Source organism: Python bivittatus, unplaced genomic scaffold, assembly GCF_059951505.1.
Source record: "Python bivittatus isolate LINGU-HERP-01145 unplaced genomic scaffold, Pbiv_v1 ctg000520_np1212, whole genome shotgun sequence".
In the NCBI taxonomy this organism is placed as follows: domain Eukaryota; kingdom Metazoa; phylum Chordata; class Lepidosauria; order Squamata; family Pythonidae; genus Python; species Python bivittatus.
In genome coordinates, this window is record NW_028277080.1 from 1,138,083 (window position 1) to 1,160,570 (window position 22,488).

General features: G+C 39.5%; 1 protein-coding gene across 3 annotated transcripts in view; it reads left to right on the plus strand.

Annotated features, from left to right (window-relative positions):
- The window catches only part of RBPMS (RNA binding protein, mRNA processing factor), a 109,556-nt gene that overhangs the window by 62,732 nt on the left and 24,336 nt on the right, over positions 1 to 22,488 (plus strand). Inside the window, exons 5-6 of one of the 3 annotated variants that reach the window (XM_088147467.1) lie at positions 418 to 504; positions 7,707 to 7,860. In XM_088147467.1, the coding sequence (XP_088003593.1) occupies positions 418 to 504; positions 7,707 to 7,860 (241 nt within the window). Of the gene's footprint in view, positions 1 to 417; positions 505 to 7,706; positions 7,861 to 16,826; positions 17,187 to 22,488 lie in introns of those variants that run through there. The other 2 variants (XM_025165093.2, XM_025165094.2) reach the window with 2 other exon arrangements.

Consider the following 22,488-nt stretch of genomic DNA (forward strand, 5'->3'; position numbering starts at 1 on the left):
TAAGAGGATGAGACTGGCACCTCCCTGAGGAATTCACAATGTTGTGGCTGGCATTACTTGGGAGCTCGGGTTTCAGTCTGGGAAGATTGATGTCAGGCCTAGCCCAAGGAACTCCAAGAGACCATGTAAATTCAGTCTGACAATGTTTATTAGCTACAACCTCTAGCAAGAATCTTCCCAGACTGAAACCCCAGCTCCCAAGTAATGCCAGCCACAACATTGTGAATTCCTCAGGGAGGTGCCAGTCTCATCCTCTTATCTTTCCCTTGCACCTCAAGAGATGAAAGAAAACGTTTTTCTCCCTGAGTCTGGCCTTCATAATTCCATTCCATCACAGCCCCCAAGCTTAGTGTCCCTGTGTGGAAGAAGGTGGTGATGAGCCTTACAGAGAAAATACAGTGTCTTCCTCTTCTGCAGAATAAGTTCCATCAACGTCTCCCTTGGTTTTTGTGGGGCAAGCCAAGATCAAGAGGTTTAACCCCACAGTGCACTGCTTCATCAAAAGTAAGATTTTAGTTAATGTTTTTATAAAACTTTAAATGCTTAAACTTTGTTTAATTTAAAAAAAAATTCAGGACTTTATTTATTTGTAAGAAATATATACATTAAATAAGGTGTCTTTAAACAGAAACACACATAAAACAAGATTATGTATTGATCGGTTGATGAAAATGTGACCAGAGGCTCTAACTACCACAAATAACAAGAATTTACTGTCCTGTGGAAACACCCCTTGCTAGGACAGTTAATTTGTTAAATTGTTTATTTTAGATCTAAATCTCATGCAGGTATATATAGCTATTCTGACTGCAGGTGGAGGTTGACATGATTTTATGCTCCAAAATTCTAAATAACAATAAAGTTGATCCTTTCTTTGTGACTAAGATTTTCAGTAGGGTCATATTCAGCTTATTCCTCCCCAAACTCTGTCCTTGGGATTACAATGTAGTAGGACATGATCCAGGTGGCAAAAGAAGTGGGGAGCGTAAAGGTAAGCAAGGCAATTTAAACATCAGTGGTTGATGTTTCACTTATGTTGTAATTTCTGAAAGCCAAGATGAGTCCATAACCTCCAAAAGAGATGGCTGTGTCATCTTCACAGGGAAACTGTCCCCAGTGGCCTCTGTAAGGAAGAAGGAGGCTCTTCAACTCAGCAGCTTTAATTTCAGCACAGGGAAATGGTATTCTCTTGTTGCCTGCTTTTTTTTAGATTTTTTTTAATCCCACCTTTATTACTTTTATAAATAACTCAAGACAGTAAACAAACTTAGTACTCCTTCCTCCTACTTTTCCCACAACAACAACCCTGTGAGGCGAATTGGACTGAGAGAGAGTGACTGGCCCAAAGTCACTCAGCTGGCTTTCATGCTTGAGGCAGGACTAGAGCCCACCGTCTCCTGGTTTCTAGCCTGGTGCCTTTTTCTTCACAGGATAGGTGGTCTTGATAACCTCTTTGAGGATGCAGGAAAACCTATTAGTCCTGCTGGTCTTGGAGATGGGAGACTGCAGTTGACAATAAAGCACACACATTTTTTTGAGGCTTGCTAAATCTGAGTCTCAGATAATGAGGATGTCTAGCCTAAGCTTTGATGGTTGAATATTTAGTCCATGAGCTTCTCTTTCTCAAGTGGAACTTCAAAGCTTATAATTGCTATCTTTTTTTCACAACCTTATTAATTCTATTTTTTGTCTCTAACTTATTTGAGGGGATTTAAAAGCCCAGTTGACAAAACTGATGTGTTTTTAATTAAAAATGAGGGAGAGGAATTCAAGCTTAATGTAATTGCTTGTTTCTGTTTCCCCTTGCCCATTTACAAGCTTTCTTTAAATATTTAATTTTGAAGGTCCCCCATCTTCCTTATGATTAATATGTTATAGTTCTTGTTTGTTTTCTTCCCTTATTCTTAACTTAATTTACATCCATCCATCTCCACTCACATCATATTGCCATACTTAGCTGTTAAACTGAAGAAGCCACAAAGCTATGAATCCAACTATCAATTTGGGACCATTAGTAGTGTCTGTTTCTAGGATCCATATGAACTTGTGAAAATGTGGAAGTGGATCTTTTCCTTCTGAAACTACATTTGGGAATACCTATGTAAACAACAGTTCACAATTTTGATTGCATCCCTATCTGCTCATCAGATGGAAATATAATTACAGAATATAAGTAAACGTGATTTCCATAGCCATAGAAATGGGATCTTCCTTTGTGTGATTAAGAAAGGGAAAAGGAATGATCACTTGCTTCTGAGGAGGCTGATCTCAATCAACTCTGTCAGCCTAGGATCCTCCACAACATACAACATAATTTCTTTCTTTCTTTCTTTCTTTCTTTCTTTCTTTCTTTCTTTCTTTCTTTCTTTCTTTCTTTCTTTCATTCATTCATTCATTCATTCATTCATTCATTCATTCAATTTATATAGCCGCCCATCTCAGACCAGTGACTCTGGGCAGCTGACAACAATAAAAACAGTAAGCATTTAAAACAGTACAAAAAATAAAATATAAATGCAGCCAAGAGATCTTTAAAAAACGTCAATATCAGCACGACCATGAAACAGGGCCCTTCGCACGCTTGTGGCCCTAGGCCCAGGCATAAAGCCATATCTTCAAGGCCTTCCGAAAAGCCAAAGGGGTTGGGGCCATCCTAATCTCAGGAGGGAAGATGTTCCAGAGGGCAGGCACCACAGCAGAAAAGGCACATCTCCTGGTCCCCGCCAGCTGACATTCCTTGGTTGACGGGACCTGGAGCATGCCCATCCTGCTGGACCAGATTGGACGGGTAGAAACAACTGGGAAAAGACGGTCCCTAAGGTAACCCTTAGGGGGACACGGTGGCGCAGCGGCTTAATGACGCTGAAAGTTGCTGGCCAGAAATGGTCGACGCTTCAGCGGTTCGAGTTCAGCCTTCGCGTTAGCAGGGTGATCTCCTGTTTCCTCCCCAGTTCCTGTCAACCCAACAGGTCGAAAACTCACGTGAGTAGATAAATGGGTACTCTCACTCCAGTGGGAGGAAAAATGCTGGCGGCGCCTTGCAAAAAGGAGTCGGGAGCAGTTGCTGGTAAGCGCGAAAAACCGTGCGTGCCTGAAAATGGTGCAAAGCAACGGAAACCCCGCCTCCTGTGCTCGCCAGCTGGGCTCTGCCCTAGGAAGGAGGCTCTGGCAAACCACTTCTGAAACAATTGCCTTGAAAATTGCAAGGACTCATCCAAGCAGTCACTGCAGAGTCGGTAACGACTGAGCGCAGATTAAAAAAAAAAAAAAGGTAACCCTTAATGCTGGGGCCCAGATCACTGTTCATTAAATAAAGCAAAATCTGTCAGCCTTATGAGGTAGTCCAGACAAGAAGCACACCCAGAAGTACTAGCTCTAACTTTATTGTACATTTACATTAGCACCTGTCTCCCAAGGTCATTCTCCAGTACAAAATCTATACTGCATCTGGCTTCACTAATCCCAAACTGGTCTCATTTCTTGGAACCCAACCCAAACTTCTAAATGATGGATCTTCTTTTCTTATCTGGCTTGTAGCCAAACCCAGAGAATTCCCCCACCTCCTCTTCAGAGAAAGATAAAGATGAAAGACAAAATGGAAATTGCTCCCTCCTCAAAAACACTAGTTGAGGGTGGAACCCTCACTTCTGATTGACTACTTAGCATTTCCAAGACTTCAGTTCTCTCTGCCCACTATCTGTATGGACAGGTCAATTTTAACTTTATCTCTTTCAGTGTCTGAATCTCTTGGAATGGAATTTATTCCATTCATTATAACCTCTGTTAGGATGCCAAAAAGAAATGGCTACTGACAAATGTGAAAAGGGAAATCCTTCACATGTATATGTGCAGGCATTCTTCAGAGCGACCCTTCACTCTTAGAATATGTTTGTTCAACTTGCTCAATCAAGTCATCTTGTTCATCTTGCTCAATCAGGACCTCCTGGCTGCCCCTGCAAAAAGTGCAGTGTAGTTAATTTTAATTGCATGTGTGTTTTTGTCAGTTGTATATGTGAATATAGCCTTCTTGGTTACTTTATGGTCCGATGTATTGTGCAAACTCACAAAATGGGTTAATCTAGTAATAGTATTTTGAACACAGACAATCTTTATGGTATATGCTCAAATAAGTAACCTTATACACTAAAGTAAACACATAGAATAATACTTAGATGAACCATACATGTAAAGGGATACTTAAGCTTCATCTACTCTAGAGACTTCAAATATAGCATTCCTGTATTTCCTCCAAGGGCAAGAACATAGATATTATCTCTCAACTATGAACTCAAGCCCAAGAGAACAGCCAACATAAGTCTTGTCAGCCAAACAAGAGAACATCTCCAAAGAACCAGAAAACCAGAAATAGAAAAAAAAACCTACTTTATTCTGTTGGATCTACGGTATTTAGTTCTAAAGCCAGTGCAGATTTTGTTAGAAGAATCTTTCTACATAACACTTTAAAAGAACATATCTGTTCTATCTAATATTGCAAAATATTTTCCCACTATATTTTAAGAGTTCTAATGGTCTTGCCTATGTAGAATATATTGCAGAGACATCATATAGCATTTATTTATTACAATTATTTATATGCTGCTTACTCAAATGACTCAAGACAGCTTTCAACAGTAGATGAAAAACTTCCCCCAAATCCAAAATGTCACATCTTAAAATCATAAGAAATCTGCTGCTGTCTCTCAAACTCACTCCTGAAAAGCTCTGCGAAAGAGGAAAGTCAGCACTCTGAGGTCCAACTAACTGCAGAAAAAGATTGATGCTTTGCTGCTCCTACTGCCAGAGTGTAGGCCAAAATGTGGGCTTGTACCCATGTCTGGTCATTGTTCCTCCTTGTCTGTCACCATCATCACTTCAGACATCTTTGTAGGTGCTTTAACTTCTCAAGCACCTCAACAAACCAATGAGTCTGTCAGGGATTGGCCTGAGTTTTCAGATACAGAAGCTGAAGAACTTGACCAGTCTGAGTCTGGAATTAGCTGAAGAGAGCACACATGGGGAGACAGAGGACAAGGTTGAGTCAACTAATCAGAGCCTGTGTTAGGCAAGGTCATGAGCCCAGCAACACATTCCAAATTAAGAAGAGAAGAGCAAAGGGAATCAAGCTGTCCATTTGAAAGAAAGATACATGACTCAGCAAATTAGTCAAGCTGGTAGGAAAGGAAACTGCAGCTTGACTGCTTGTTGGGGCAGTCAACATTTCATCTTCCTGCTTCCTTCTCTGTGTTATGCTTTGGATTCTTGGGATTATCTGGCTAAAATTTGGACCGGAACCTGCCCTCTCTTGCATCACTGTTGAACTCTGGACTATCTGAAAAGGAAGCTTTTGTGTTTTCATTCTTCAAGCAGAAGGTTGTAGTTTGCAACATGTTTATGTTATTGCAATTAAGTATATATGACTGCAATTAATATACTGGTTCTTTATCAGAAGCTGGCTATGTGTGTGTAATTAGTACCACAGAAAAGAGCCCCCGGACCAGTTTCTTTAGAAAGGCCACTTGAGAGCAACACCAGGGAATCCCTTGACTGCCTCTGTTTCACAGTCCGACCAAGCTCACTGTATAGTTGCCTTCTTGATTGCTGGGAAATTCCCCAAGTGCCTTCTGGAAACAGTTCAGATCCATAAGGTGCCTGGAGAGATCAATTTAATTGGTCTGCCCCCTACCCCAGAGATCAGTGGTGGCTGTGAATACCATACTAATTGGACAGTGACCAGTCCATGACAATCAACTGATGTTAATGTTCTCTACTCTCAGATCACAAACTAATTGGTATGAGGTGAACAGCAGACCAACATGAAACCACTTACATGACTCAGTATATGATGATTTGGTTGTCATGTAGCCATGAACTCCTGAGCCCACTGACTTTTCCCTCAAGGAATGGAGGTTAAAATCTTCCAGCACAAACAACTTGTTAGAGTCAACCTTTAGCCTGGCAATGAGGCTGAAGAGGTCAAGGAAGGAGCTAATTGGTGGTACACCAGCAGACCTCCCAGCTGCACATAGGACTTCAATCTAATCATCTGCAGAACAGTCCACCTGGTCATTGTCAGATCCTCAGGAAATTATTAGCACCACCATTCCTGCCCTGTCCTGGAGTTGAGGTTAGTATACCGAGAGATCATTCCATCCTTGCCTAACCAGGTCTCAAGTGATACATGCCATATCTCCAACACCAGATCATGGAGGAGCAAGGTCTTTTTAAACTCATCGTGGCATTCATCAGAACCAACCTGAGCCTAAAGCTTCCTGTAATCTGGCAAAAAAGGACACCCTGGGTTGGGTCAGATAGGCCAAAAGATGGAAATCCACAATCCACCCATCATTCTCCGGCCTTCCAAATATCCCCTCCCCTCCAATCATCTCCCTCCATCTGCAGCACTTTAACAATGACTCCCAACCATCTGCTGTCTAGCTAGAGCTATTCTAGCAGGCAAAAGCAGGCTGGCCCTTCTGAGAAAAATTCCCCAGGCTTTCTCTCACTCTTCTCTCCCTGAGAGAAGACACGTTCACCCTCCAGCTCCCATCCTCCAAACTACTCCCTCATGCATAATCTGAATGACATGACTAGTTTCAAAAGGTACTGTTGATAAAGATGATCCTTCTAGAAGAATATTTATATGCATACATTGCTCGGTGATGTCTTATGGTTAGAGTAGTGCTTGCTAAAATCCTTGTGTATGCCGGCCTTTGATCCCTGATCTCATTTGAGGCAACTGAAACTTTAATATTCCTAGTTCCTTTGAAGGAGATTATTAGGTGGTTGTCCCTGACATATTATGGTTCTCTTGGAAAGAGCAAACAAGTAGTTGATGGTGTTTGGATCTGTTTGTTTATGCCAGCGTATATTTTATGAGATGTATTTTAAGGATGACTGTTATATGCTTCTTATAAATTCAGTCTATTTGTTTGTAAACATGAACTTATGTTTTGTTAGGATCTGTCTCCTGAATATGTTTAGTTTTTTTGGTTTTGTTTTGTCTAAATCCTTTTCAAGTGAAGTGGCCTTAAACAAAGATATTAAAACTTCTTGAATACCTTAGTAGGATTTATGATACTGCTCTTGTTGAAAGTGATAGCCTTTTTATGTAGCTGTGTCATATTTGGTCACATGTGTTCAGTATCTTCTCGGGTACTTCTACCTAGCGAGTTTCGGCTTACTTTGTAAATGTGGTCTTCTCAATAATTTATTACTTTGCATTGGTCTTTTCAAAAGTGTTTGTTTTTTTCCTTATATAAGTTGTCTGGTTTTGTCACACACAGCATTGTATATATTGTTTGTGCAAAGGTTTGTGAAGGCTTTTACATAATGAAAGGTGATTTAGAATTCTGCTAAACCAAATAATTCCTTGCTATTTCCCTCTTCTCCTTGGTCAGGTAATATAGTAATATAGTAATAGTAATATAGTGTAATATTATAACATGACATAATATTAATGGTAATCTGTGCTATCTATCAAGCTGTTTTATTTGGTGAAGATTACAGAGCCTTTAAATGCTGTTAGTTGGTAGAGCTCAGAAAAATGGCATCTCTTTTATCTTGGATCTCTTTACTTTGTTTGAAGCTCCTGATTTGTTGTGATACTGTTCCTAGCCTTGTCAGTCAGTTTTAGTGTACCTTTAGTGTAATTCAGTTTAGTTGATGCACCAAATGATTCTTGTTATTTTATTTTCTCTCTGCAAAAGGGAATTCGTTTTGACCCAGAAATCCCTCAGACGCTCCGACTAGAGTTTGCAAAGGCCAATACGAAGATGGCTAAGAGCAAATTAGTGGGAACTCCTAATCCAAGCACTCCTGCCACCCCCAATGCAGTCCCTCAGTTCATAACCAGAGAGTCATGTAAGTGATGGTGTTTCATTGTTAAATTAGAAGGCTGATATATGCATCTGCATTCATGCCCATTTCCTTGTTGCTATGAAAAGGATGAATATATGGATCTTGGCTTGAAGAGATGGATCATTTGAATCCTTTTCTCAAGCCCTCTGTATGCCAGCCGCACGCATCTCCTCCTTCAACGTCAGAACAAAGCTTTCGTTCTCTGAAGGAATCTTGTCATTGAATCAGGGCGGTGATCCAAGTTCTGCAATTCGGGCAATATTTAAGAAGCCATTTCTGAGGAAGAAACTATAAATTATAGCAACGATCTGTGTCTTAGAATGAATTGCACCAGGATGTGTGATGGAAGTGTGTGCATTTGAGTGGTATGTATATGTTCTCCCAGTTATGGGTGTCCACCGAGGTTTCTTGCTTTCATAAGAATGATGGGTGGGGCTTGCAGTACAACCCTACCTTTGTCAGTTTCACCTTCCTTCTGTGGACATTGCTGCTATTCACAGTCATGGCACTTCCCTTAAAACTTCAGTCAAATTGTTACACCTAATTGTCAGGGAATAAGAGGAGAATACGGAAGAGTAACTGGTAAAGCAAGGATGTAGAAGCTAAGTGTTTAGGGACTTTCTTGCAGTAGAAGCTTCCAAGCATATGCCCTGGATCAGGGCATTGCTCATAAATTATCTAGAGTCAGAATGTAGAATGAAATGATCAAGCTTGCCAGTGATAACAAATTATTCCAAATGGCAAATTGTTTCTTATGAAAACATGGTTGCAAATTTGCATGACTTGCAGAAAAAGCATGTCCACACTGCATTTTATTTTGCCATATGAGTAGCTTCTTATTTAAGATGGAGCAGCTAAGCGTTTTGCTATCACTTCGGGCAGCAACAAAATTGCATTCAGAGCATCCAACAGCATTTCTGTTTGCTTCAGAACATTAGAATAAGAGTGATACTATATTATGATGTTACATCAGTTCACAGAATTAATAAAACTGTGGAGTCAGAAGGGACCACAAGAATCATGTAGTCTAGCCCTCTGCAATATGTATGAAAACCAGTTAAACTATCCTCAAGAAGTAGCTGTCCAACCTCTTCTTAAAAACTTCCAAAGATGGAGAATCCATAACCTCCATTGGTAGTCTATTCTACTGTTACACAGAACTTACAACTAGGACATTTTTCTTTATATTTAAATGAAATCTAGGTAGCTGTAATTATACCCATTATTTCTGGTCCCACTTTCTGTGGCATTGGAAAATAGTTTCTGACCATTTTCCTTTTATGTACCTAAACAGTGATACCATGTCTCCCTTCAATCTTTTTTTCTCTTCTCCACTTTGAAGAGCCCAAGTCCCTTCATCCTATCCTGATAAAGCATGTCCTCAAATCCCTTTATTATCTTTGGTGTCTTCCTCTGACCTATTCTAATTTGTCAGTATCCTTCTGGAATGTGGTACCCAGAATTGTGGAGAGTACTTCAGGTGTGATCTCACTAGCACAGAGTAGAGGAGAGTAAGGACTAATACACATCTTTGATATAGTGCTTTTTCTAATGATACCCGGAACTGAAGTAGCCCGTCAAGTGGCTGTTTCACACCGCAGGCTCCATTCAGCATGTTGCCAGTCCACAGCATGTTGCCAGTCCACAGCATGTTGTCAGTCCAAGTCATTCTCCAATGTAGGGCTTCCAAACCATGAATCTTACAAGTATGTCCTATATTTTTCCTCTCTAGTAATATTTTACATTTCTCTTTGTTGAAAGATATCTTGTTCCTCTTGTCCCAATCTTCCAATCTATCCAAATCAGATTTCAATCTTGTTCTGTCATTCTGGATGTTGTCCAGATCTCCCAGTTTTGTGTCATCTGTAAATTTGATGAGAAAACCATCAATCTCATTATCCAGGTGATAAACAAAAATGTTAAATTTTATTGGCCCCTGAGGGACCCCACTAGATTCTGTCCTCTAACTCAATGTAGAGCCACTAATGCTGACCTTCTGAGTGTGGCTAGACAACAGTTGAGAACCTATCTTACCACAGGTAGTCCTCACTTAACAACAGCAGTTGGGACTGGAATTTCTGTCATTAAGCAATGTGGTCGTAAAGCGCAACATCATGTGACTGTACTGCTTAGCAACGAAAATTCTGGCACTTCTGGTTGCCATCATTAAGCAAATCCCTGTGGGTCGTTAAGTGAGGACGTCATGTGGTCTCCCTTTGTGACCTTCTGCTGGCTTCCCCATTGACTTTGCTTGTCGGAAGCCAGCAAAGAAGATCACAAATGGTGATCGTGTGACCGTGGGACACTGCAACTGACATAAGTTCGAAGACCGGTCGTAACTACCACTCATTCAGCACCATCGTAAGTTCAAACGGTCACTGAATGAGTGGTTGTTAAATGAGAACCACCTGTATAGTGCTGCCAAGATGACACTTTAGCAGCTTGTCAATGAGAATGTCATATAGAACCTTGCCAAAACTTTGATGAAATTTAGATTGATTATATCTACAGCATTCTCCTTCATGTATGAAAAATTCCAGTTTGCCATTTTACAACAACCCTCCTTCCTGAAATCTATTTAGGATTTTTCTCTATTTTTCTCTTCTTTGTTTTATTAGAAACTATTATTTTTCTCCTGCCTAAGATAATTTCACATTCTGTACTTAGAAATATTTATCTATGAATAGCTGTGCCAGTGATCAGGCACTACCAAATTTGCTAATAAAGACCACAGACTATATTCCAGCCAATATATTGGCTGACTCTTTGCTGCTGTATATAGAGTATACAGCTATGTGGTATGGTATTACAGGAGTTTTGAAAAGAAACACTGAAACTAAGTGAACAGATCTAGCATGTTTATGTAAAATAATTTTGCATGTTTTTCAGGTTTATATTTTGCTTATTAGAATTGTGAAAGAAATAGCTTGAAAAAGCAAATGAAATGTTCAGACATTTAGGACTTCCAGCTTTGGTAAAGACTTTATTTAATGGAATAAATGAATTGTTATCTTTGTAATTGGAATCAGAAAATAGTTCTTGCTCACAATGTGCTTGTTTGTTTCTTCTGCAGCAGAATTGTCCCTGAACAAGTAGAGTTTTACATGACTTTAGTCTTGCCAGAAATAGCAGTAGGACAAAAATAAAGAAGTGAACAAACCATAAATAATGATGAGTTTTATCATGCTATCTTAAACCCTCTTAAAACTATAGTCTGTCTTCAGTAGATCCATGTAGTTTGAAATCATAGCAAAGGGTGTGCACCTTGATCTGACAATTACAGTTTTGTTAATTAATCAGTATAGCTTTTCCAGAACAGCTTTGATCACTTGCTCACCCCAGTCTCTTTCTGTTTTGCTTCTTCATTTCAGCAATTTAGCTGGAAAGTTCCCCTAAGAACCCTAAAGCTAATATTTATTATAGTAGCATCAATATCTTACTCCATCTTTGTATGTTGCACTGGATACTTCTCTGCTTCTCCAGAAACTTACAGCTTAAATGTCAGCAAAGGAAAGACAATAGAGAAAGCATGAAATGCCAGAGGCAAAGGTAATAGAAGAAAGTGTGAGTGCGGCTGCATTGTTTTGAAAGTTTCCAAAACTTCTGTTTGAGTAGAGAAGAGACTGGGAACTTGGATGCACAAAAATGCTCCTTGGCATTGCTTTCTTGTTGAACTCCTCCCACGTGACATCTTATGGACGAGGTTAGGGATGCTGTGAGTGTATTTATAAGCTTGTTCCCTTCCCAACCTTAGGAATGACCACAGGCCTTAGGAATGAATGATAAAAGGGAAGGTTGTTTGCTTTAACTTTTGCCAACCTTTCCTTGTTTATCTTGCTTTCAAATCGACAGCATGCACACTTAATCTTTTGTATAATTAAAATGCATCTTTGTCAGCTCCACTTGAAAGAAACTCTTGAGGCTATTCTTGAATGTTTCTCTGTCATTGGCATAGGGTGTGAAAAGAGAGGATTTTAAATGAGTGGTATAGTGCTGGTTCCAAGCAAAGGCGCTTGCAGTGAGTTTCCCTTTTGCCTGTAGATCAGATACCTGCTGCCTTGTACCTAGACGACAGCGCTCATCTTTGGGGACACAAGGAAGAAGGAGCAGGGACGGCAGCCCTGTCTAAAAGGCAGAAAGGAGGAGAACCTGCCACAGATCAGTGCCCTGTTCTTGGGGTGCTGCCCTCAAAAGTATGAGGGAGAGGAGTAGTCATAACAGCAGATTTTTCCTGCTGCCGCTGCCTGTTTCTGCTGCCTCTCCCAGTTGTTCTGTTGCTTAGGAAGTGGCTACCTGTGTAGGACTGGTTGAGAAACCAGCCATTCCTGCCTTAAAAGGGTGGCATCAGTGGTTGGTTTGGGATCTCTCTTTATCGGAGGGCTTCAGGAGATGCCCTACTGATAAAGCCATGTTCCACTGTTTTGTATCAGCTCAGAAATGCTAATAGTTTGTGATAAAGCAAAATTGAAATTGAACTAAAGCTAAGCAAAGATTCTTTTTCTAGACAGTAGATTACGAAAAGCGATACTTTAGTCCCTCTCAGAAAAGACAGTCGAACTTATGTGCTCTATCCTGATGTGCTGATTTTGCTGCTGTAGAAAACAACTGATTCTTATGTGTGGCCCATCTTTGCTTGTGATGTTTTAAATTCCAGGGACTAAGCGTTAAAGAAAACTTGGAAGCAGGTTAGATAGCTCATTGAAAATGAGTGGTGGAAAGGGTAAATTAGTGCCAGGGATTATTAGGGAGGAGTTTACAAATAGACAGGCTTACTATCATAACTGATGGAATTGCATTTGAGTTACTGCATATTGTTTGCCCCATGTCAAAAAGGAGAGCGTAGAATTTGGAAAAGTTGCGCAAAAGAGCAATTACAGTGATGAGTCAGTTATAAAATCTTCTGTTCAAGGAAAGAATAAAGCTGATACTGTGATTCATTGTGCCTACCTTGAATTTGTCCTTGTTCCTTGGAGAAAAACAATGCTGTAGTCAAGAAGCAGCAGCGTTAGGTAGTTGGCCCTGATAAATAGCTTCAGCATGCTAGTTTGCTTGAGGATTTAATATTGCAAAACTAGAACCACATAAATGTACGCCTTGCTCTTGTTTAGCACTCTCTGTGCATTGTTTTGATAGATCTAGATTCTCCCCCACTTCCCTCAAATTCTTAATGGTTGATTATTTTAATTTAGATACCGCATATAATTATTGATTAAGAATGAAAGTTCAGTTGGTTTCAAAACAGCTGAACAGGTTCACAGTGGGAAAGCCAGTCCTTTAAATAGTCAGGGCGTACATTTGGGGCTTTAAAGGTTAAATTGTGCCCAGTAAACAATAAACAACCAGACTCAGAAACTGAACGCATTAAAGGCTGCTTGATTAAACGGATGCAAAATGTTGACACAATCATTGATATACAACAGGAATTTCAATAGAAGAAATTCAATAGAAGAAAAACATATTCACACTGAATATTAGGGGGAAAAAACCTGGTTTAAGATGTTTTATTGCTTGGTATATTACTCCAATATTGATTACTAAAATGGATAGTTCATTCTCTAGCAATTGTTGGAAATGTAATGGCCAGGTTGGATTATTGTTCCATATTTGGTGGCAATGTTGCAAAAATCAACGATTTTAGAAAATGATTTATAACTGAATGAAACAAATGTCAGAAGCTGTTTTTCCTTTCCAACCTGATACTTTTTAATTAAATATCACATTCCCACAAACTGTATCGAACTAACTTTGTGCATGGTAATTGCTGCAAAAATACTTTATGCTTCCTAAATAGAAGTTCCTACAATTCTTAATATAATTTTATAATTTATACTGAGATGATTTTTGGTGTTGATGTTTGATGTTGATATTTGGTGATGATACTTGGATTTTAGCAATATGTTGTAGTTTTAAAAATGTTATAGCATATGTAGTTATTTAAAACTAATCAGTGAAATACTGAAATTTTTAACCTATTTCTCTGGTGCTTGTAAATTCCCTTTTTATTCACTTTGTGTTTATTTTTTCTTTCTTGCCTTCTTTTGTTGGTGTGTGTGTTATGTGTGTGCCTTTTTTCCCCATTTCCTTTAATAAAACTTTTTCTGAAAAATAGTGTAGACCAGTGTTCCTCAACCTTGGGAACCTTAAGATGTGTGGACTTCAACTCCCAGAATGGCTGGCTGGGGAATTCTGGGAGTTGAAGTCCACACATCTTAAAGTTCCCAAGGTTGAGGAACACTGGTGTAGACCTTTCAATCTAAGTGTGAATTTAAACTTTGCATTTTATACCAACTGCAACTTATAAACAATTGCCTAATGTATCCATGTAGAACAAGTTGCAATAATCAAAATGGGACGTAACTGAGGTTGGATAAACTGACTAGTGGAAGAAGGATCCAGCTGGCCACAACCATCATTGGCAAACCTCGTGATAGCTGTAAACCATTCTCAACCATGGACCTGCCCTTTCAAGGGGAATGGAATCCCATCCCAAACAGGCTGAACTTTCTGAGTCCTATTTCCTGTTTATTAATATAGCCTCCATCTTGTTTAATATTTAATAAGTTAATATCAGCTTGTTCTCCCTCATCCAGTCCATCCTTGAATTTAGGCAACATTCAGAGGCATTGATTGCTTCCTTGTAATGAGATGGTAAGGAGCAACTTTTAATTATCTTCCCAAGCAGATTATATAGTTGTTCAACCGTTTGTGGATGAGGTGGAATCCGCTTGCAGCTCTCCAGCAAATGACATCATATTGCAGAAATGGGTGGCAAAATGGCCAAATTTCAGCAACATGATTGTGGGCCTTTTATGGGATGGATTTAAGGATGAGAAAGAAAGCAACCTCCCACAACCATTCCCACTCTTAATCCCTAACAAAAAGACAGCACTCAGAACTGGAAGACTATTGGATAGAACGTCTAGTAAGCAAGACAAACTTCCTAAAGACCAAGGCCGTGCTGCTTCCTTAACTTCGAATCCTAGTTCTGCAGACCACAGAGTAGCCAATGGATAGAGCTTTCCTCTTTTCTCTCATCCAGGTCTCAGTGATGTACACCAGGTCAGATCAGCACTTTCACCCAGGATTAAATCTTGGATAATAGGTAAAGTTGTGAAGAACACAGCTTTGAGATTGGAGGTCCACATTCATTGTCAACTTTATTTCCTTGACTAGGCTGCCATATGAAAGAAGGGAGGCCAGCCAGCTGCTTTATCTGAAGTGGCCAGATTTCAGCTTCTTATCATGTCTCACTATACTAGTTATTACTTTAATAGGCTGGCCTATTTGCCTCGAATTGTTGTAAGGATTAGAAAAATATATTTTGCACAACATAACATACTACAAAATGCCAAGACCTATAATTTTAGGTCTTTTGTGTAGACTGTTTCTGAGGAGTTTTCTAGCTTCTGTTATACTGAGTATTGAACATTGTTTTTGGCTAAACCAATTCATTCTATATTCATATGTCATTATTTTTGTTTCTTTTTAAATATCTTATGTGTTTTCAAAGGTTCTGATATTATGAATGATGAGGGTGTTCTGAGAGCGATGTATGCTGTGTTAGTTACCTAGATGTAAATACATCATTTCCTAACATAAAATATATTTTCTAAGGTAAAATTGTATTAGATTCTTATCTTGGTCGGGTTACTACAATGTCCCAGGCTAGGAATAACCAGCAGGAAAAGTGCAACAGTATTTTTGTTTTAAAACTCTCCCTTCATAGAATTACAGGCAGTCCTCACTTAACGACCATTCGTTTAACAATGGTTCAAAGTTATTATGGCCTCAAAAAAGTGCATTATGACCTGTGCTCACACTTGCAACCATCACAAACCGTCACACCACCCCCCACAGTCACGTGATCACGATTTGTGACTTTTTAATGATAGTCATTAAGTGAATCTCCACTGTTGTTAAGTGAATTGTGGTTGTTAAGTGAATCACATGGTCGTTAAGCAAATTCTGGCAAAAAATGTCCATTGGGGAAGCTGGATTTGCTTAATAACTGTCATAAAAATGATCGTAAAATCAGGTCTGGTTACATGGAGACTCGCTTAACAACTGTCTGGCTTAATGACCAATTTTCCGGTCCCTATTGTGATCATTAAGTTAGAACTACCTGTATTTCCACATGAATATATCTGCTAATGTCTCTCCTTTACCAAGAGCTGTTGGGAATATTATAGGTTGCATGCTGTGTTCACATGAGGTCTCTTGTACCCTACGGTTGCTGAGCAGCCATCTTGTCAAACATGAGTGTTATCTGGGTATTGACTTATGCTGCCCTTCAAGTGATTTATTATCCAGTGACAGGAAGATGAGTGATGGTAAGATGGCTTACAAAGGATGTAATTGCTTTGGCAGGTGATCCCAGTCAGCCCAGTTTTCCAGATATATGTGATCATTCTTTAGGAACATACATATTGCTGCTATTTATGAAATAATTTAGAAGATGCTGTTAAATACATTGCTGCATTGTTCTGCATGTTTGATTGTTTTCTTCCATACTTTTCCTGTTGAAACATCAAGTACAGTTTGTTTTCAGTTCTGTTCATCATCCAGAAAATGTATTACAGTCTTTCCTGACCTGGTGCCCTATGGATGTGTTGGGCTATGATTCCCACCATCCCCAGTCAACATGGTTGAGTTGATAATATTGTCAGTGGTTCAGCTGATTGCTCTTAATTTGTAGAGTAGCTTACTTTGCATTTCTCTGGCTCCTGTTATCCCCCCGTGGTAAAATATCCTTGTTCTTTAATGTAACATATAAATCTTGATTTTTCATACATTGTCTCAGAGCAAAATTTTGTCCCTGATCTTTTCTGATTTTGCTTTTTGAGGAAACAGAGGAGTAGTCAGAGAAACCATCCTAGTTTGGCTGTGGAGATGAATTGCTTGTGTTTGCCATTTTGTTTTCTACATTTATTGTTTTATAATGATGACCTTTCCTTATTCTTCTCTTGCAGATGAACTCACAGTGCCTGCACTTTACCCCAGTAGCCCTGAAGTGTGGGCGCCGTACCCTCTCTACCCAGCGGAGTTAGCACCTGCTCTACCTCCGCCTGCTTTCACCTACCCTGCTTCACTGCATGCCCAGGTAATTTATATCAATCAGTCACATCTTCACCCACGTTACTCCTTGATCCTCTTCAGAGCTCACCATACAACTAACACTTGTCTGGCTAATAGGGACACAAGAGCGAAATTAATGATCACTCCTCAATCAAGCTGACACATCCTCTGGGGACCACTGGGGTCATCCTAGGTCAGATGACAGCACCCCACTGCCTGATAGAACACCTTTCTCTTCTTGAGTAGTTTCACCTCCATTCACCTGAGGCAAATAGAAATATCTGCTGGGTCTTTGTACGCATATATACCTCCTTGTATATATGGGCTGTGCTTCCCAGACTTGCCTTTTAGTGTTTTTGTTTAGCGTTTAAGGCTCAGTTGTCTTGAAGTGGATACAGGCAAAGTATGTAAGAGTATACTTTGTATACCTGAAGCTAAAGAAGAGAGATGGAGACAAAACAATACCCAATGGCAGAGGAAACAATAAATATAATGGCGAGTGGTAAGTTGGGAAGGTCTCCAACTGCACATTGTTTAACAATAACAACTAAAAGATTCTCCCTACTCAAATGGTAACGCCCCTAATCAGTAGTAATTTAGATGCAGGCAACTTTGAGTAATTTGGATGTAGACCATCACTGATTTTGTCCCAGTGGCCTTGGTTGTGGACCCAAGGCTGGCTGTTTCCAAAGATATTCTAACCCCAATGAAGTGAATATTAATGGCCATTTGCCAAGTAAAAATGCGCTTGTAATTATTTGCTGTTCTAGTAGTTTATATACTTTCTAGTGATGAGTAAAACACTAAATGGATGCTTGGCAAAGGTGATGATCTATATAAACATTAATGAACTGAAACAGAATACAGAAATGTTGGCTTGTTAATGGACCTAGGCTGTTTTTAGGTTTATAATTGTGTGAAAGCAAATACGGGTAGTCCTCGTTTAGCTACTGCCTCGTTTAGTGACCATTCGCAGTTGCGACAGTGATGAAAAAGTGACCTTACAACCAATTTTCGCATTTACAACCTTAGCAGGTCTGTAAAGCAAAGGAAAACTGATGTAAGATCATAAGCACACTCATGGATTCACTTAGTGATGGCTTCACTTAACAGCCGAGTAGCTGTTCCCAATTATGGTTGATAATTGAGGACTATCTGTATACCTTTTAATTCTGTGGTAGTTAATTGATTCTGAACTGGCTGAGGTGATAAGGAGGGCCTTCTATCCAACTCCAGGTGCATTAGCTGTGCTCTTTTTTGAGGGATATTGATTAGGCTTGATGAAAGATGCAGTGGGACAATGTCTAGATTGAATACCTCTGTGTGTTCTAAATAGAGCTACCTTTACATGAATACCTGAAAGCTTCAGCTGGCCTAAAATGCAGCATGTAAACTGCTACAAAAATGGAAGGGGGAGTATCATGGCTATTATAAAAGCAGCACTAGTTGTCCATTTGTTTCTAGGCTCATTTCAGAATGCTGGTGTTGACCTTTAGAGCGCCAGGGCTCAGTTTATTTGAAGTTTTGCAAAGCAAGCCTCTCTGCCTCTTTGACACTCTCTGAGCCTTTAGAAAACTTGTGAAGATTAACTTGCTTAGGTGACCTTTTTGTTTCTCTAAAGCAGAAGAAGATTGGATTTCTAGGATAGTTGCGGTGTGTTTGTTGTGCGCATCCCTTAACTGTAAAGTCACTTCACAGGCCTGACTGAGCTTGTTGGGCCTGTTGGGAAGAAAAAGTGTCATATAATGCATTAACTTAAGGATTACACTTTTTAGATGGGGAGACAGACTGCTTTTTGGGGACTTGCAGAAGTATGACTAGAATTTTGAGATGTGACAGAGGCACACACACAGTATGTCTGCCATGGTGAGTGTGGCCAGTCATAAAACACAAATTTACTTGAAAATGAACAAATCCTACAGGATGCTCTTTACCATCTTAGTGGAATTTTGGGGACGGGAGAGGGGAGGAGTTGAGCAAAGGTTTTGCTGCAGAAAAATATGAGGAGTAGAGGTTGCTTTGCAATGGGGTAGCTTCATAACTGATGTTTATTAAATTATTTATTAAATAATCTTTTTAAAAAGAATCAGATGCAGAACTAAGCTCAGTAGGCACCAAGCGAGATGTCTTGGGCCAGCAGCGTCCATAGGGGAAGGTCCAAACAGGAAGTGGTGGAAGTGATGTCACGATGCTAGCCCCACTCCTTTTGTACATGGGTCAATGTATTCAAAAGGGGCAGGGCTTGCATTATGAGGGACATTGCAACAGTATATAGAGTAGGTCAGTTGAAAGTTTTGTTTAAGTGTCTGTAAGGGATTCCCCCCCCCCGCCCCCGCAGTTCAGTAGTATAAAGTTCTAGTAGCAGGATGTTAGGCCAATTTAATGGGAACTGAGAACACCATCCACACTGGGCTAAAGTCCAAAGACGCTGGAAATTTGGGCTGCTTTTCGCATAAGAGATCAAATACTGCTCTCCATGAAAGAACATTATGCTAACTAAATCCAAGTTAGATAATGGTCGTGTTTTTTTTGGCATCCAGGGTAGCTTATAATTTTTCAGTCTAATGAAAATTCTGCTTTCTGTATCATAAACCCTTTTATGCTACAGCTACAAAGGCCATGATCAGAAAGGCACATCTCTTTTATACAAGTCAACCATGAGAATGTCAATGAGTGCTTCCTGTAATCCAGGTAGATGTTATATGATCAAGATGTCTTGATAACATGAAAACATTCAGCATTAAGTGTTTAAGCTGGGTGGGCTGGATGGGAAGCTCTCCTGTGCAGCTCTGAGCTCTCTGGCAAAACAAGTAATAGCACAAATGCCAGAAACTGAAGTCTTGCCAAGCTAGCCTACTCCATCAGATAACGTTATTGATTAATTGCATCATAAGTTAACATGGTGTTTTACAGAGGTAAGGAGAGAAAGTGAGACCTGGAAACTTATTATCTGTCATTCAACACAAAGAAGCAAAACAGGAAGGAGTTAAGTAGAGGCATGGGTAAATGGAAAGAACACTCATTATTGGGGAAGAATAATAAGTTAGAACAGGGCATCAAGAACAGAATGTTGAGCCAAAGACTACACACACACACACACACACACACACACAAAAGGGAAATTATAAGAAGTGTGGAGGAAGAAAACATGAAGTGTTCTCAGAGGAAGTTCTAGACTTTAGGAGCAGCCAAGCAGCAGAGTCATTTGAAGCAGAAGATCTTTGGAAAACAGAGTAGTCAGAGCTGAAGAAAAAAAATCAAGGATAGTAATGGGTAGGAGGCTGTTGAGAAATCAAGACAGAGAGATACAAATAAACAAACAAACAAATAAATTTCAGTGCCTGGTTATTTTCCAAAATGTCTTCAATCTGGATTTTGGTATTGATTCCTACTTGCAACAGTTCAGTGGTGTGTGGTTGTCTCCCGTGTTCTGGCGGAATGGGAAAATGTAATGGTGGAATAGATTTGTGATAAAGTGCTTGCTTTGCATGTAGAAAACTCCAGGAATCCATATCTGACATCTCAGCTATAAGTATTCCAGGAATGGCTTCAGTTTCATAGATACATGTAATTCGTACTCTAGATCTAGAATCTTTAGATTATGAATCAGAGCCTTAGAAACTTAAACATCCAGATGCAATTCTTGGAGAGGCAGCCTCTTAACCAGGTTTTATCTTGAAAATAATTGCTTAATATAGCATCTCTGTACAGCTGATACTTTATTTTTCATGATCTCAGAATAAACAGTGATTGAAGATTGGCTGTGACTTTTGCTACGTCTCCTTGTACAGTACCACCCACCTATCACATTCCTAGTTATTTAGTCTGCAGGGAGGGATAGAATTATTCCTTTGTGGCATTGGGACTCCAGTTAATCTGAATCAATATATTTCACAACTCAGATCTGTCTTTTCTGAAAAAACAGTGGATCAGATCAGGATTGCAGGCTGGGACTTGGTTATTTACACAATAAAATTAGAAGTACCTATTTATTTATTTTGCTATTTGGTATCCATCCTTTCTATGCAATATGAATTCTGAAGGCAGTTAACAATTGATAAAATGCAATCTGCAAAAATAAAAAATTCAAAGTCATTAATTAAAACCAATATAAATATGAATTAATAATTAAATGTCTGGCAAAAGAGATCCATCTTGACTGCTGTGAAAATATCAGGAATCCATACAGTCTCCAAGACATCTTCAGAAGGACTTATCCTGCAGATTACATGCATTGTTGTTTTATTTCCTACAAGTTTAGTTAAATTTTGAAAGAGAGGACCACTATTTTCATTTCCTTACCATCTATGAAGTCATTACAGCTTCTTTCCTTGGAAGTATCTTGAGGCAAACAGGATGCTTGATGTGTATTCTTCTTAAATATTTCAAAGTTACATAGTGCTATTATCAAATAAAAAGTGAAACATACAGAATGGAGTGTGATAGTGTTTCTAAGCAAATGCAATTTTGCCAAGCCTTTTCCCTAAAAGTTATTGCCTGAAAACTTGTGGAAAATGATTGAGAATACAAACCAGGAACCTGAGGAAAACAATTTGTGACAGGGAAAGAAAAGGAGAATTAGGTTGGAATGGAAAACTATCTTTTATTCATGACTTACAACAGGACAGACTGCAAGTCTGAAAATCTCCAAATCCATTTGGCCAAGTGGGAGATCACAATGCTATGTTCTGTCACAAACACTTTTTCTGCTCCTTGAACCTTGCTGCCTGAAACTCCTAATGGCTTCTGAAAGCTGGCATAATCTACTTAAAAATTAACCAACAAAGGAGAAAAGTAATGAAACATGGATGGCTGTAATCACTGGGGAATGCCTGGAGAGTGTGTCTGGCCTGTGCGCTTGCATGCTTGGATGCTCCCTTGTAGCCAAGAACATCCAGCAAGTTTAGAAGAATTGGTGGTGAGCTTTCATTGGAAGATTTGCTGGCTCACAACCTTGGGAAGAACAGATGCTGCTCCTGCTGGTTGGGATGGACAGTGCGAGATGGCCCGAGCTCTCCTGAAGACACAGGGAGCCATATGAGGTGCAGACTTCTAGAGTAATGGAATGCTGCTTAGCTTTGTAGAATCCAGGGAGGAATTGAGGGGACAGATTGGCTTGTCTGCATTATCTTTGCCCAAGACGAGGGCTGTCATGCCGCAGTATCCCTTTCCATTTTCTTGGAAATTGTGTAACAGCCATTATGGAACAGAGTCCTTTTTGTTTTTCTTTAAACTGGGGGTTGTCCTGTTGCAAGGACAAATCATTTAAGATTTAAAATCTTCTCTAATATAAAGGTCTGTTTTGCCCCTTTTAATATTGTCCAGTTTTCTTTATTGTTCTACCTTTGCATTTTCAATTTTTAAAGAACTCCCTTTTGCTCAGGTCCAACCATTTTTCTGTCCATTTCTTTATTTACTTTTGCTCTCATTCCTTATTCTCACCACAAACAAAACAAACGCTCCTTAATCCACAGCTACCAAATTTAGGCAGTATAGATTCCCATTTCTAAAGGTTTTGTTTGTTCTTTTTGTATTTTTCTCTCCCCCTCCCCCTTT